Source organism: Doryrhamphus excisus, linkage group LG3 (assembly GCF_037039965.1).
Source record: "Doryrhamphus excisus strain RoL-2023G ecotype Guam linkage group LG3, RoL_Dexc_Guam_v1.1, whole genome shotgun sequence".
Classification (NCBI taxonomy): Eukaryota; Metazoa; Chordata; class Actinopteri; order Syngnathiformes; family Syngnathidae; genus Doryrhamphus; species Doryrhamphus excisus.
In genome coordinates this window covers 25,418,374-25,434,693 of record NC_136359.1, presented here as the reverse complement: position 1 = coordinate 25,434,693, position 16,320 = coordinate 25,418,374, and the positions used below count along the sequence as shown (strand labels likewise).

Below are 16,320 nucleotides of genomic sequence, written 5' to 3'. Positions count from 1 at the left end.
GGTTTTGTATTCTCTTGCAAAACTTGTACATTCTCACAACAGCTTTGGTTTTGATCACAAATAAATGTTTTGTGAGAGAAAGCAAACATTTTGCGAGAGAATACAAAACGTTTTATTTATTTATTTTGTCATACAACGCAACGTTATTTATTCTCTCGTTTGGGTTATTTTGTGATAAAACATAAAAAGTTTCTTGAGACATGCTAAGGTTTCGTATTCTCTTGCACAACTTTTACGTTCTCTCACAAAACCTTTGAGTTACATCACAAACATTTGTCCTTTTCTTTTTTGCGTTCTCTTGCGAAACGTTTACATTTGTGCACTAAGGGATGCGTAAATGCTGAAGATGGAAATTAAATGATGCATGACAATCAATTAATGAATTAATTTATCACCCGATATCTGAAAAATAACTTGATCATTTTTTGGCGACACCTCTACTAACCAAGGTTTCATCCTTTGCTAATTAGTTACTGAATTGTGATAAATCGGTATAATAAGCTCTGTGCTCTCACATGTCCTTCCTATAAAAATGTTTCATGCTGTCATGATGATGTGTGTGCACTGATGACGACTGACATGTTTGTTCTGGTGCACGGAACCCGTAGCCGGAGTCCAGTTCAATATTATCACTGCAAGAGTGTGAATCTTGGATCAGTGGATTGTTGCTCCATCGTCCACCCCGACGCCCACCCCCCGCCTTAGAGCGGGGTGGGGGGGATTTATTTGGTGTAGCCGACTGTGGCTCCCACTCACTCCCACCGACAACCCCAGGCCCTAAGCCCAGCGTTAGGCTTAAGTCCAACCTGCTGCGTTCTCAACAACAAAAAAGTTAATTAAACACTGAGCGAGCAGGGGGGAGAGAGGGAGAGACGGAGAGAGAGAGAGAGAGAGAAAGAGAGAGAGAGAGAGAGAATCCGGGAACGATAGGCATCCCCACTTGAGTGGCTTGAAGCAGCGACCAGTAAGGGTAGTGGGGTCACAGCAGCTCCACATTCCTCAGTGACTGCTCCATTCTATCCCGCCGTTACACAATAGACAAATAGTCCAGGTCTCCTTTCTACGGAGCACGTTTGACTTTCGCTTCATTTTCACGGAAGTCCTCACTCAGTCACGCGTTTCCACTGCTGCTCCGTGCCGGAATTGGAACACCAAAATACATGAAGTGTTCAAAATGAAACTGACGTATTTGTTATATGATGCACAAAGCACCCCATTACAATTGCTGTCCCCCTGGGGGTACGTGAACGCCACTTTGGGAACCTAGAATATATTTGAATCTGGGCTTCAGTGGAACTATGGACCAACCTTGAGAGTCCACGGGTGTTTACCCAACCAGTCTCCAGGTGCTGTGTGGACATGGACCCCCTAGAGGGGGCTGTGGGCCTGGATCAAGACAAGGGTGTCACATGAATCATTGTCATCAATCAGGGCATGACGATGGGCGGGGCCGCTGTCATGGTCCAGCGACTCCATGCAGAGGCGCCGCTTGGGGTCCCCTAGCTGAGTTGAGAGAAACACTTTGAACCCCGACATGGTTTTTGTCTCGGACCCCAGCAGACTCTAGAGTCACCTGACGACATGTGAAGGCAGACGAGAACCCCCCCGACCCGGGAACTCTGGGTGCTCCATCCCAACATTTCCCATGCTGCACACAAAAACACGCACACGCTTCCACATCTCGACATTCATTCCCGTTTGACTCTCCAACGACGACTTTTCAAAAGAGCTCCAATTGCCTTGTGACCCCTAAACTCTTTCCATCCCCCCACCTTTTTAAAAAGTGCCGGCAAAAGAATGCTTGCAGGGGCTTCAATAACGAGCCACTCAATCTCCATCCAACAGCAAATCCACTTTGACTCACAACACCGACTTTGTATCAGGACGTCTGTGCTCAAGCGATCCGGGAATGGGATGCTTCCTTTGGGACTGTGGTGACAGTAAAACGGTGGGAAATAAGTATTTGATCCCATTTTGTAAGATATGAGCAGTCCGTAGTTTATTTTGACATGCACAGAGTAACAATAAAGTTATCAATAACTTAAGTCTATGAGTACTTAGTAGGTTGGTATTTATGCTACATTAGCCACGTATACATGGAGCCAAATATTCCAATTCCATTGGGGTTATCTGCTCCAACGGAAAGAATGTAACCTTTGTATACACCTCATTCCCAAAGAAAAGTGCCAATCCCAATGAATATATAATGGGATTCCCAGGGGTGGAATATTCCTTTCCCCAATCCGATTGAGGTATCTTGTACCCGCTCAAACGGAAAGTTGTCAGACTGCGTTCTTCTTCTTCTGTTGTTTATTGGCGGTTGGCAAGCAGCTTTGGTGTGCATTAGCGCCATCTGTGGAACAGAATCTAAACCCTTCTATACGCCATTCACAAGTCCACTTTTATTCCAAAAGAAAATACATATCTATATAAAACATGTGCCCAGCTTCATTATCAAATATTAGCAAGATTGAACTTTATCTTTTCCTGTTCCCGGGTGCGTTCTTTCAGCCAATGCTGAGATATGACGTAACACGCAGCTCCACACGTTCTTCCGTTTCAAAAAATGGAGGCCAGCAATCGGCACTGGACTGCTAAGGAAAGTTTGTTTTTGATTCAAACTCAATTTCAAGACCGGACGAAGGAAAAACTGGCAATATGGAGTTATTCCAACAAGGGAAAGAAAAACTCCAGGAAGTCGGTATCACGTGATGTTGGTGTTTACGCTTTACTGGGCATGCCCTGTTGACTATTCTGGTTGATTATAGCGCCGCATGGAGACACGCCATTGGAATATTCCTTTCCATGGATACCATTGCTTTCGGAAAGCTCATTGGGAAAGAGAAAAACTCCTCATGTAAACGTGGCTACTCTTACTGGTCTAATTAGGCTGTATGTGGCCCCCAAATGGCTCTGACACCCCCTGACAAAGCGTCCTTGTGTCACTGTAATGTAGACGGGAAGCAGGTAAAAAACCAACAGAAGGTCAGAACTGGAAACTGGAATGAAGATCAAACATGTGACACAACACTAAAACCAAGATCAGACATCGATCACATCAAAATCCCCAAAATGAAATCCCACATGACACGTTCAAATCCAAATGTATGCGGCGCCAACGTGTGTCAAAGTAGTGACTTACACCAACAGTAGTTCGGTCCACGGCCTCCATCATTGGAGAATTAGCATAGCTAGCGGATCCCAGGAAGAGGATTCTTACCTGTCCAAGCTTCATGACCCAATCCTTGAGGTTTCACATTCAAAACCATGTTGGTCTTGTTGCGGCCGTCCAAAACAAATCTCTTTTACGACTTGGCTAATTGTCCTGACCGCCTCTAATACCTGATTAGCACAATAAAGTCATTGAGACGCCAAGTGAGGCCGTTGTCGCCAAATGTGTCCTTGCTTTTTGGGTCTTTGCTTTGGTCTGAGTCAGAACAAGCTGCTTAGCTGACTGTGTTGTTGTTTCATGGTCGGTAACGTCATTCGAGTTTTCTTGTTCAGTGATCCTTTGTGCTGCTTTGCAATTTCACCTGACGTATCTTCTGCATTGACCTTTTGCCCTGCGTCCTTAGGTCGGCTGCAGATGAACAGCTAAATCTCCACTCCGGTCATAGTTTTGCTCTCTGTGTGTTTAACGAGATTGTCGGACCTCAATCTGTCGTTCTGGGCCCTGGCCTCCTGTTGGGTGTAATCTTGATGAGAGGTTAATAAGCCAGAGAGACAGCGGGCCTGGCCAGTTCCCCCACCCCCCAATCGGGCCCCGCGACCTTTAAAAACATCCTCTGTTAACCCTTCATCACCTCCGTCAAAACACTTGTAACCTTGCCTGAAGGATGTCCGCTCAGATGCTCAAGTAATGAAAAGGCTTTGGGATGGATCAAAGCAAAGTTCCTCTGGTCATATTTGGAGAGTAAATCTAATAGGAAAAACAATGCATTCCATTCAGTCTTTTAGATTGTTTCTGTCTGTCAGCTTAGCTCTGACTACTGCTGGGAATTTGCAGCAGACCAGACAGGGGCTTTCCTCTTCTGGGGCACACGTATTACGTATGGTCATGGGTTGTTTGTTTTGGACATGCTCAACGACACTATGGAACATCACAGTTACACCATTCAACATGTCCCGAAAGAGAAGGAAGAAGTAGCGCTGTAACATTTACAGATTTACACTAACTTACTGTGTGCGTTTACATTTTTTCATTAAAATGTCGCTTTGTCGTGATGTATAGTTTTTGCCAGTGACGGACAGTCAAGTGAGGCAGATAACATAAAACGATATTATAAACGTATTTTCCCATTTCCATACGGAAAAATGGCTGAATTTGCACATTTTCTCATCAAATACAGCAAAGAAACCTAAGACCAGGCTGCCACAAGCCTCTTCCCGGCCGTCTGAGTGCACTCACCGGCCGTCTGAGTGCACTCAGTGCACTGAGAACCTGCCAGTTTCTGCTTGTCAGCATGCTGCACGATCATTTATGACTTTTATGACGATCATTTATGAGGATCATTTATGACTTCCTACAGCTTGTGTCAAATCTGTGACATTATTCTTACTAATCCCACAATAAAACACAAATGTGTCCTACTAACGCTCCCAACTCCTTTGACATCATCAACCGGCTCCTCGCTTGCCATTGTGGGCTGCTCTCTCACCTTTGTCACGATCATCCTTACCCCAGCAGGTGAAATGTTGCATAGATCTCCAAAGTGAGGATGATTGACTGTCATCTTGGATTTATTTCATTTTTTTCAATGATTGCACCAATAGTAGCTTCTCTCTCAGCAGACTTCATGCTCTTGTAGTCTATTCCGGTCTTGTGCAGGTCTACAGTGCAGTCATAAAACATAACAGATCATCAGACATTTCAGATCATTTTTCTTCAAATCAACTTCACTTCAAGTGTGTCATTATTTTTATTTTATCTAAATAAAATGTCATCAATGATATTTAATATTAAATGTTTGGGATGTTTGGGGATATAAAAGATGAGGCTTAAGCATACATTTTTCATTGAGCTCCTAAAATGACAAAATAAGTCAACTAACTTCCATTATAAACAAAATTTTTCAATGTTTTGGGGATAAGGCCGACATACAGCAAGGCTGTAACTCACCTATGTGACCAGCAGGTGGAGACATTGTTAAAGCATTGCATCCGTTCCATCAACGAGGCCCAGCCTTTGTCACCTTTGGCAATGCAGCCATCCCATCCTGTGGAAGCACAAATGTTGCACCATTGAGTAATAATGAAATAAATGTTAAAGCCATGTGAAAAAATACATAAAACCTGTCATATTATTTGAGTCTGTTAAATGTAGATGAAACAGTTAGTTCATAAAGAAACACAGGAGCAGATAAATGTTAATTATTAGACGAGTACAAACATTGATGCATTCCACCTGCCATGACCCTCGTGATATAAACAGTATAGAAAATAGATAAATAGATGGCATTGGACTTACTGCTCTCCAGTTGGTGCTGCTGTCAAAAAAAACCTGACTTTTCCACTCTATGGAAGGACAGCAGTGACAAGCACCTTTATCACCCCCTTCAGGATGAGATGAGTACTGCATCGCCTTTGTGTATGACATTTCTGTGTATTTTGTGGGATTATCAAGAATAATGATGTCATACTTAGACAGTCATGGTGTAGAATAAATGTGTCTGCATCTTATTGGCCACGTGCTGACAAAACAGTTTTAAGAAATGATACAGTACAGTATTTTTCTCCTTATGTTGTCCCTTTTGCTCTATTTTTTTCCCCGTTGTTGCTGTTTTTGTCTATTTTATTTCTACACCATAAGCACTCAGTCAAATTGAGTGTAGTATGAAAAATGAGTACATGTTGGCAGGTCTGCAGTGAATGAATGAATAGATCCATCCATCCATTTTCTACCGCTTATCCTCACGAGGTGCATAACAGGCCTACGGGGAATGACACACAGCATAACCTACAACAGAACCGCCCCTCCATATGTGCAATAGATACGCTAGCTTGAGACCTGTAAAGAGACCTGAGAGACCTGTAATCTGACCGGCTGCACTAAGTGAGATTCCAGCATGTCGTCCAAAAGACTTCACTAAAAAGGCAAACCACGAGGAAACTAATTCTTCACTTGAAGGTGGGTATGTTGTCGAAATAAAAGGTAGCACGAACACCTAAGCTGCCACTCATTAGATAGGAATCTCTTGTCTCCAGGCTGTGTCTCGTCTGGAGAATTATTGTAGAAGTCAAGTTCTACTGCATTTTGTACCTAAGATACATTTGGGATAGGAAGAGGTGGAAGGTTGTGGAATTTCTCGATGCAGTCAGGGCGTTGGGGGGGGGTGTCTGGTTTGGTGGCTGCAGGATGAATTAAGTCTCTACTTTTTGCATATACGATGTGGTCCTGCTGTCTTCGTTGGACCGTGACCTTCACTGGATCCCAAGTGTGAATCAGCACCTCCAAGATCGAGTCCATGGTTCTCGTCCAGAAAAGGGTGGAGTACCATCTCCATCTTGGGGATGAGGTCCTGCCCCTGGTGGAGGAGTTCAAGTACCTCAGGGTCTTGAAATGAATATGAGATTGACAGGCGGATTGCAGCATCTGCAGTGATGTGGACTCTGCATTGGTTCGTCGTGATAAAGAAAGAACTGAACTGAAAGGCAAAGCTCTCAAATTACCCCTCAATCTACGTTCCCGCCCTCAACTAAGGTAGTGATCTTTGGGTAGTGACCGATAAGGCCAGATCGCCAGTACAAGGGCCAAAATGAGTTTCCTCCGTAGAGTGGCTGGGCTTCTTGGGGGCGCCTCAATGGGGAGGTTTCTGGGCACATCTGACTGGTAGGAGACCTCCATGAAGACCCATATTCTTGCAAATTGTTGCAAGAATATAACCATATAAATATGAGATTAAAGGGGCGTGGTAAAACTGTTTCTTTGTGATGTCACAGAGAGGTGGATGTCCTTATATGGTCCATAGTAAAGAAGCACTTTGTGATTGGTCACAAAGCAGACTGGGCATGCCCGGAGGCGGGCCGTGGGTGGAATAAATTAAAACAGACCGTTTTGGTCAGCTGGAATAGGTGCAGATTAAGGAAAATCTAAAAAGCTTTCTGTGCTGGTTATTGTGTGTAGCTGCTCTATAGGAGACCACAACTCAATACAAAGAGTCCAAAAATGAGCATAATAGGTCCCCTTTAAAATAAAAAAATTGTAGATCTGAGATTTTAGCAATACTTTCATGACCACAGAAGTAGAATGCCACTAAATAAAATTCAGATTCCGAAAACTTGATTTATCCCCAAGGGGTAATTTGTTTGTAACTCACCAGCCATATGTATATCCATCAATCCACGATCACAACAATAATACAATGAAGCAGGTCAGGAATATTTATCCAGGTCCTACCAACATTTTGGGGATTTTTGGTTTTGCTCCTGGTATTTGGGGTGTCCTGCTGAGCTAGTCAGAGACAGAAAAAATAGCTGATAGATCCACCACCAAAGAAGACAGGATCTTCGTTCCTATGACAAAGTTTTGACCCTCCTTCCTTTGTTGGTATTCATCCTGACATAACCATTCATGTGCTTTGATGTCAGCATCAACTTAACCGCTGAAGTTTTAGCGGTAGGACGAACACAATGGCCCAGGACTTGATGACAGGGTCCGCTTAGACAGGTTGTCCTCTAAAATGGGTTCAACGGGTTACAAACAGATGTGTGTACTTATATTGGCGCTCTGGGGTTGAAAGCATCAAGCAAACAGCCTAATGACGAGGTACACAGGGTGTTGGAAAGGTAGGCTGTATTTTACGCTTGTCCAAAGAATGCTGTGAAATGAAAAAGTATTTCATCAGTGGTGGCCAACGTCTATGTACCGGAAGTGTCAAAAAACCGACATACCTTTTGTACCACAATTTTGCCTCCCTTTGTGTACATTTTGTGGTTAGTGTACAATATGGCGCTGGTCTTGTTGCAGTATTAGTACACTAAGGGAATCCAACTGTGTTCTTAAAATATTTTTAATACTCAATACTATGTGGAAACACTAAGAAATGACTCACAACAAAACCCTGAGGTGGCGCCTGTGTTGATCTCGCTGCCACAATCTTTGCAAACAATCCCTTCAATGAAGGTAAAAGTGAACTTAAATGTTCATTTATTGTTTTCATTCATCATTTATATTCATATAGATTTTTTTCATCATCTAAAAATATAGAATTGGGATTGATTGGTTTTACATGATTTCTTATGGGAAAACATTTTTTGGTTACAGTATGTTTTGGTTAAAGAGTCGAACCTTCTGGAACAATTAATGGTGCTAACCAAGGTTACGTTGCTGCAATCCCAAACCACGTTGCTCAATACATTGCAGACATGTCGAGACAACCCAGTCAACCCCAGACTCCTGACTCTGTTTATGTCTGTCTTCAGTATTTTCACAAATATTTACGTGGTATGATGGCATTCCTCTCACTGCTCAAAACAAGGGCCAAATATGACATACAGTATTTATTGACAGCACCTAACATACTGGAAAATGATTGTGTTTGTCTCTGTCGGGAAATTAACACTTTAACAAAACCGACAATAAAATTATAACCATCACAATATTAATATAATATTAATATTCAGAAATTAAGAGCAAAATCTGATCTGAGACGCTTCTGGTTAATTTTGTGGTTGTGGGAGCTTGCCTGAATGTTTTGTTTTGCACAAGCTGAATGTTTTGACATCAAAAATGTGCAAGTGGTCACTTTTTACGCTTAATGTCTCCCAATTGGAAGTGCACCAAAGAAAAAGAAAGTCGTCACCTCGGAAGTGAAAATGAACACCAATACATAATACTTCATCATTAACGATTAAAGATGATTGAATGCTAGAGGGGTCATGGATTCTGTGCGTTGTTGCGAGGAGATCAAGAGGTTATCCTTCCAGACTAGCCTGAGAAGGCTGAAATAGAAATACAAGAATCCCTCACCACTTAGCAGTTTTTTAATGAAATATATATTATCATGTTGAATATGTCCTATTAGTCAAAAACAGTTTATGTATTATAGTATGCCTAAATGAAGTATTTTCAAGCCTAACAATGTCTACATTAAGTAAATTACAAATATAAGGCATTCAGAAGATGCATTCAAAGATTCTACACTGGTCTCCAGCTGTCAGTAATGTTACTGTAATGTTCGGTGAGACACACAAGCACCAGACTTGATTGTCGGAACAGGCTTTTACTGCAGGTTTGAATGATCTGCCAAAAGGGACAGTAAACCATAACATGGGCTACCAAGACCAAGCTAAAACTCACCTCTGAATCCCCAACGTCACTTCCTGTCCGCCCCGCCCCCCCCCAATCAGCTCCCACATTTACAGCAACACACAAGCACGAGTGGATGGATATGTACTTTTTATACTTTTTATATAGTTGATTTTTTACAGAAGGTTTTTGTGATCATATGACTTGTTTGAAACTGAACGTGCACGTTATTTTCACCCCCTGGCATTTGTACAGTGAAATAAAAAATACACTAACTCCACCAGGTTGTTGGTGTACTCGTTGTTCAGGTCAGGTGACAACACGGGAAGATTGCAGACGATCCCAGTGAGGTAATATGCAGCGCAGACTGGGTGTTGTCTCCGCCTCCCCAGCTTAGAAATATCACCACGAGACAGCAAAGGAAGGTTTTTCCTGAAGGGCAAGTGAACCCATCACTAGATTTGTACTTGGCACTCCGCTGTTTGCTATTTTTGTTTCAAAAGGAGGAAGGTTTGTAGGTGTTCTTCTTGGTATTTAAACACGATGGCTGGTGAGTTGTTTTTTTTTTTTTTGCATGCAGCCTCTGCTAAAAGCATCTCAACACATTCAAATGTAATTAGCTTATACCTGCTCCACAGATGCAAGCTTTCAGCAGGAGTTCCTGGAAACTCACAACGCCTACCGAGCCAGACACAGATCACCGCCGATGACCCTCAGCGGGGAACTGAACACGGCAGCTCAGAAATGGGCGGATCACCTGCTGGCTTCAGGTGCTATGAAGCACAGTAACACCGAGGATGGAGAGAATATTTACACCATGTGGAGCTCGGTGGCCATTAAACACACAGGTGAATGTTCCATTCGCAACACTTTAGCATTCACTTACATGACCGATACCTTTAACATGTATCTTTACTTCATCTTCTCTCTGTAACATATTTTTATACAAAAAGATCTCAAACGCTAATGTTTCCTAATCTTCAGTAAGCCTGGATAAAAGAGGAGGGTGTGTTTATATTTGATTGTTAGTCTATTGCTCCTCTTGATTAGTATGATGTGGATTACCTTACAATATGTAAATACTGTAATTGATAAACCAGTTGCTATGACATATTCAAAAGTGTGTGCAACTCACAAACCTCACTAAGTCGTTTTAATGTGAGAAGTGGAATAAACACAGCATCATGTGTTATTCACTGTTCAGTTGTGCTAATTTTAAAAAGGTTTGATGGGAGAATTTTGAGAGGTGCTGGCGGAGACTAAAAAATATATATACATATTGAGGTAATTTTTAATAAACAAACCAAAAATTATTAATTCAATAAAATTATTTTTGCATCACATAGACTGCCTTCACATTCTGGTATCTCATCTCTTATCCAACTCCAAGTCGAGTTCTGATTAACGTCCCCATGTTCCATGTACTTTTAGACACTGTTTATTATGATATCTTTTCAATTTGTGGATAAAAATGTATTGTTCCTTCAATGTTCAATAATCTTGTCATCCCTAATCCTAATGTACAACATGACCATGCGTCTTTTTGTTTTCTGTGTGCCTAAAGGGGAAAAACACCTAGAATGTGGGAGCTAACAATACCCGTAACGGGACACACCTATTTTGACTATAAAGCCCAAAAAAACGCCCCTCCAAAAACCATCCACCCTGTTCTATTTGCAGAACTGACCTGTAAACAAAGCAAGCTATTGTTATTGCACAAGCTAATACGAAGAACTATTTTTCTGGCGTAATGACACAGTGCCTCACTTCACTACCGAGACAGCGTATAAACAATGAAGACTAGACAACCAAATGATCTATTAGCCCACATTCCATGTTTTGGCTAGATGGACTGCTGTCATATCAAGAACCATGTGTTCTATGCATCGGAGTCAATATCATGGGTACTCGATTGACAGCTGTCCGTCTGGTCCACCTGGTCTGGGTCGTCTTTTCCAGTTGATTTGAAGTAGGTGGAAAAAACATTTGTATAAAGCAATGTTTATTCCCACACCTTTTCGACACAAATTGCCTTGTCTCATTACTGCATTATGTTGGATGCAATCCACTCTTGCTTTATTGTTAGCATAGTCGTCATACAAGACTGTCACTGTGCGTTTTGTCCAGGAAAAGAAGCTGTAGATTCCTGGTATGGTGAAGTTGACCAATACAACTGGAACAAACCAGGATTTAATTACGACACAGGTAATAAAAAAAAAACTTCATAGTAAACATGTCTGTTCAAGAAGCTAACCTCATGAATTGTGTAAACACTGACAGCGTTCCTTTCCTAAAACACCACATCATACCCATATTGTTCCTGTCTTCTTTTTGTCTTTTCAGGTCATTTTACTCAGGTGGTGTGGAAAGCAAGCACCCAACTGGGGGTTGGTATGGCCACAGATGGCAACAAGGTCTTTGTGGTTGGCCAGTACCGCCCATCTGGCAACATCAGTGTGCCCCAATACTATGTGGAAAATGTCCTCCCGCAAAGTATGTCACTCACTCATGACTCACTATTTCAATGACATTCAGTCGTATATAAAGTACACAAAAGCCATACTTACATTAATTTTAAAAAGTCGTGTAATTAAAAAAAATTGAATAACTGACGAAGGAAACAGAAGGCACTTTCAATATATCCAATATCCAATATATTGTACAAATCCCAGCGTGAGTAATTACGTAAATGAATACAGCTTACCTAAATAGTAATGGTGAGATCCAGTGTTGTGCTTGAACGCGTTCAAACGTGAACTCGTTTAGATTATGTAAGCATCAGCGCCACCGTTTCGTTCCAGTTATTAGTTTGTTGTTAGCTTGTTATTAGCTAACCTGCAGCAACAGCACGTTATTGTCACTGCCCACATTTTACCAGCGGGCGGCGCGACACATGAAGTACTCAACTTGCTTCACACTGCATTACCCACAAAGCATTGCGCACATGAATTACTATATGTAGTCTCCCAAAGACTCCGACGGTAAAGATGTACTTCCTGTTTACAAGTGGCCGCCTCGCACAAGCAACCAATCACAAACCTCCTTCTTCGTCTTGTGTGGGTTGATTGGCGTGCGACATCACAGTACTTTTCGCTGCGGTTGGCTGTCGAAAAAAATATTTTTTTGAAAATAAAGTCAGTAAAAGTTAAAGTACTAATTAAAGAAAATGACGTAAGTACAGTAATTAAGTGTGTAATTAAATTTTTTTTTATTTTGTTGATAAACTAGTCCTTATCAATGCAAATGCACATTAAACAAAAATGAAAACAGCCAGGTAAAAATGCTAAAGCGCAATCAGACTCGCATAGACTATTGACAATATTGTACATGCTTAAAGGCTTAACATTAACATTCAAATAAAACGACGTACACAGCCAAATGAATTTATATGATGAAATAAACGTGACCAAAGATTAAAATAAAAACTACAGAAACACTGGGATAAGTTTGGGTTCACCTAGTAGCGATGAAGAGTGTCTTTATTGCCGTTGGCAACAGGAATATTAATGTTCTTAAAATAGAGTAAAGGTTGGAATGTTCTTTCCTGATTTCATGTCTTCAGGGCTCTTATAATATATTCTGCTACAAACCCACAGTCATTGCTCAATACTTTGTAGATATGCTGAGACAACTCAGTTCCCCTACACTCCTTATTTCTCTATTATGTCTACTATATTGGTAATAAGAGTGAAGGCTCTAATAATTAATTCACTGATTTTCTACCACTTATGGAATTTAACTCAGGTCTCCCAGCTGTGAGGCCTGCGTGCTAACCACTCGTTCGCCATGCAGCCCTAAATTTGTAATTCTTTGTGGAAATTTACATGTCAGTCTGGTACCAATTAACAGTAATAGACATAATGCATAATACCATAATAACATTTACTTATATCATTAATTTCAAGTCATGGGTTGGCCGAGGTATTCAGCCAGCTGCAGTTTTTTTAATTTATAAATTCTAAACAGCAACGGATATGAATATGTATTGCATTTTCAGCTGACAGAGGAGTGAGTGGAGCTACACCGGACAGAGGAGCAAGTGGAGCTACAAACACCCCCACCAACGAGACACCAAGTAACCCAAGACGGATCTGCCCACTGCAGTAGAAGACATGGACCATCCTCGCAGTACATGAACGTCGTGTACACCTGTGAGCATTTTTCATGTAAAAGTTTAAACTGCTTTTATTGATATTGTGAGGTCAGCAAATTCATTGTATATTGTATATAATATTTCTGCCACTACACTGAGCATTTATGTGACAAATGATTTGGAAATTGTTATCTTGCAGGTTTAGAGTACATTAAAATTAAAGCTACTGATAACAATTGTTTTTTTTATTGTAGGCATGCAGTTGAAACGAAATATTGTCAACATTTCAGGTTTGTTTCATTCTTGGGCTCAGAGGACCAACTTAGTTTGTAGTTTCAACAAATGGTCGCTTGAGGGCGGTATTGCTACATTAGCAACAACAGACAGAGCTCAGGAAGAAACCCACAAAAAAACCCCAAAAACCCGGGTTAATCTGTGTTGTATGAATTGCTCCCACTATATAGTATATAGTATGCCAATGAATCTTGACATCTACATTAAAAGTCTATTCATCCAGGTTATTTCCCATGTGACCTGTTTGTGTTTTGAGCCTACTTGACAATGGAATGGGCGTGGGTGTAACCTGGATTCAACACAAAGTGTGTCCTGCCATGCTGACACATTTGGATGAGTTCTCAGCAAAATGACTGAACGCAGCTGAAATATGGCCAGGGTAATGCGATATGAGTGAATCAGTGTTTCCTCTTCGCCGGCCTACTGTACATGAACCCAGCTGCTCCAGTCACCTGTTCCACAACTGCTCCCATACCATGTTCATATTCACAAGAGCAGCATACATATATTATCAACTTCAGACTTTTTTTTCAGAAGTTGCATAGTCAAGCATAAAAATGGCTGAATGATTTACTATATAGCATCTATAAAGCATTCAGAAGACACATTCAAAGATGAGACATATGTAGTATTCTACACTTGTACAAGTGTCAGTAATGTTACTGTAATGTTGGGTGAAACATGATTATCTTCACGAGGCCCAGAATTCCTGGTTATACCCTGCTATTGACTAAACGGCCGTGACCGTGACGTTTGCGCAAACAGAGTGTCATAAAATATATCTGCAGTTGGAATTGCATGGGTGACTACATCTTCCTTCATCACAAGCACAGATATGGCTTCAGGATTGTAGCTTTTTTTTACAATACTGCTGAATTAAAATTTTGCATAATGATACCTTGGTACATCCCAAAAATATTGTGATATACTGTATCCTTGGGTCCATATCCTGCATAATTTCCTTGTTGAGGACAGTACAGTAATGTTGCCAGGAGAAAATGTTTCAATCTTTGGACCACCCCGCATGACAGCATGCGAGCACAATCAATTCAGGGCGTGTCAGCCAAGCAGGAACAACATCTGTTTCCTCTACTGTATTGATCAGAGTGCTGGGGGGATGAGCGCTAAATGCTGCAGTGCTCTGATGGATGCTGAGTCATGGGAAGTACCACCACGTCAACAAGGTGGGGGTGTAACAGTACAGTCTAATGGTACTGCATCATCACTGTTCAGCACATATGTTGCTTTGAAAGACTGTTGTGAGTAAAATAAGGGGTGACAATGCAAAACATTCAATTGCTACTGTAAACATCTTTAAAATAAAAAATGGCAAACTGCAAGCAGATCACTATCCAATAAATAAATAAAAGTAGCACTGCATTTGAGAAAAAGAATATCGTAACAGGGCTGCACGGTTAGCACGCAGGCCTCACAGCTAGGAAACCCGAGTTCAATCCCACCTTCGGCCATCTCTGTGTGGAGTTAGCATGTTCTCCCCGTGCATGCGTGGGTTTTCTCCGGGTACTCGGGTTTCCTCCCCCATTCCAAAAACATGCTAGGTTAATTAGCGACTCCAAATTGTCCATAGGTATGAATGTGAGTGTGAATGGTTGTTTGTCTATATGTGCCCTGGGTTTGGCTGGGTGGACCCTGCTTGTCAGCCAAAGACAGCTGGGATAGGCTCCAGCAACCCTCGTGAGGATAAGCGGTAGAAAATGAATATCATAACAAACGGAAAAATACAGTGGTGGTAGTGTGATGGTCTAGGGCCGTTTTGCTGCTTCAGGACCTGGAAGACTTGCTGTGATGAATGGAACCATGAATTCTACTGTCTACCAAAAAATCCTGTCCGGCCTCAAGCTGAAACCAACTTGGGTTCTTCAGCAGGACAATGATCCAAAACACAACAGTCCACCTCTGAATGGCTGAAAAAACAAAACAAAATGAAGACTTTGGCGTGGCCTAGCAAAGTCCTGACCTGAAGTCCTGACCTGAAGTCCTGACCGTCCTATTGAGATGCTGCGGTATGACTTTAAAAAGGTGGTTTATGTTGATAGACCCTCCAATGTGGCTGAATTACAATGCTGCAGGTGTGAGTGGGCCAGAACTTCTCCACGGTGATGGAAGAGACTCATGTCATGTTATCACAAACGCTTGATTGCATTTGTTGCTGCCAAGAGTGGCTCAACTATTTATAAGGTTTGGGGGCAATCACTTTTTCACACAGGGTCATGGATTTACCTGGTATTGATGGATAACAAAATTTGGCATTATCCCCCACTCCTACCTGTCTACCTGCTATTCCTGTCTTTTTTGTTGTTGTTTTGTGCATGATACATTGTATGAATTATTTTACAAAGCATAATGTTTGAGCTACATTACCGAGGCTCAACTGGTAAAAACAGGAAAATACTTGCTGATTTGCACACGGGGAAGTGTTACCATGGGTCATCTGAATCCATCCTTTCAGCGGCATTGTCACGTTGCAAACAGAGGAGGCCTTTGTGTGTCAGATTACAGATAGTATGACCTACATACTCTTTATGACAGGTGGCGCTCATTTAAAAAAAAAAAACACCTTCAGAGGCTCAACAGGAACGTCAAACAATGTTTGGACAAAATGTTCGTCGGCCGCAGTTAATTCCAGTCGTTGCCAGACTTGACGGCAGATTATCTGCATGAAAAT

General features: G+C 41.6%; 1 protein-coding gene and 1 long non-coding RNA gene across 4 annotated transcripts in view; one reads left to right on the top strand and one right to left on the bottom strand.

The window, feature by feature from the left end:
- LOC131127726 (Golgi-associated plant pathogenesis-related protein 1) overlaps positions 1 to 13,851 on the top strand; it is a 59,624-nt gene extending 45,773 nt beyond the window's left edge. The window contains exons 3-7 of one of the 2 annotated variants that reach the window (XM_058069898.2): positions 9,886 to 10,095; positions 11,375 to 11,452; positions 11,591 to 11,740; positions 13,245 to 13,398; positions 13,631 to 13,851. In XM_058069898.2, coding sequence (XP_057925881.2) covers positions 9,886 to 10,095; positions 11,375 to 11,452; positions 11,591 to 11,740; positions 13,245 to 13,354 — 548 coding nt within the window. In that variant the 3' untranslated portion in view covers positions 13,355 to 13,398; positions 13,631 to 13,851. Of the gene's footprint in view, positions 1 to 9,627; positions 9,798 to 9,885; positions 10,096 to 11,374; positions 11,453 to 11,590; positions 11,741 to 13,244 lie in introns of those variants that run through there. The other variant, XM_058069899.2, reaches the window with a different exon arrangement.
- On the bottom strand, positions 4,414 to 12,214 carry LOC144898214 (uncharacterized). 2 transcript variants are annotated; one of them, XR_013627111.1, is made up of 5 exons: positions 11,952 to 12,214; positions 9,875 to 10,020; positions 9,524 to 9,679; positions 5,120 to 5,216; positions 4,414 to 4,830 (listed from the first exon to the last, which is right to left on the bottom strand). It is a non-coding gene; the product is annotated as an uncharacterized LOC144898214 (long non-coding RNA). The 2 variants fall into 2 exon arrangements; XR_013627110.1 differs by lacking the exon at positions 11,952 to 12,214 and having other exon boundaries at positions 9,875 to 10,362.
- Positions 13,852 to 16,320: the final 2,469 nt, after the last annotated feature.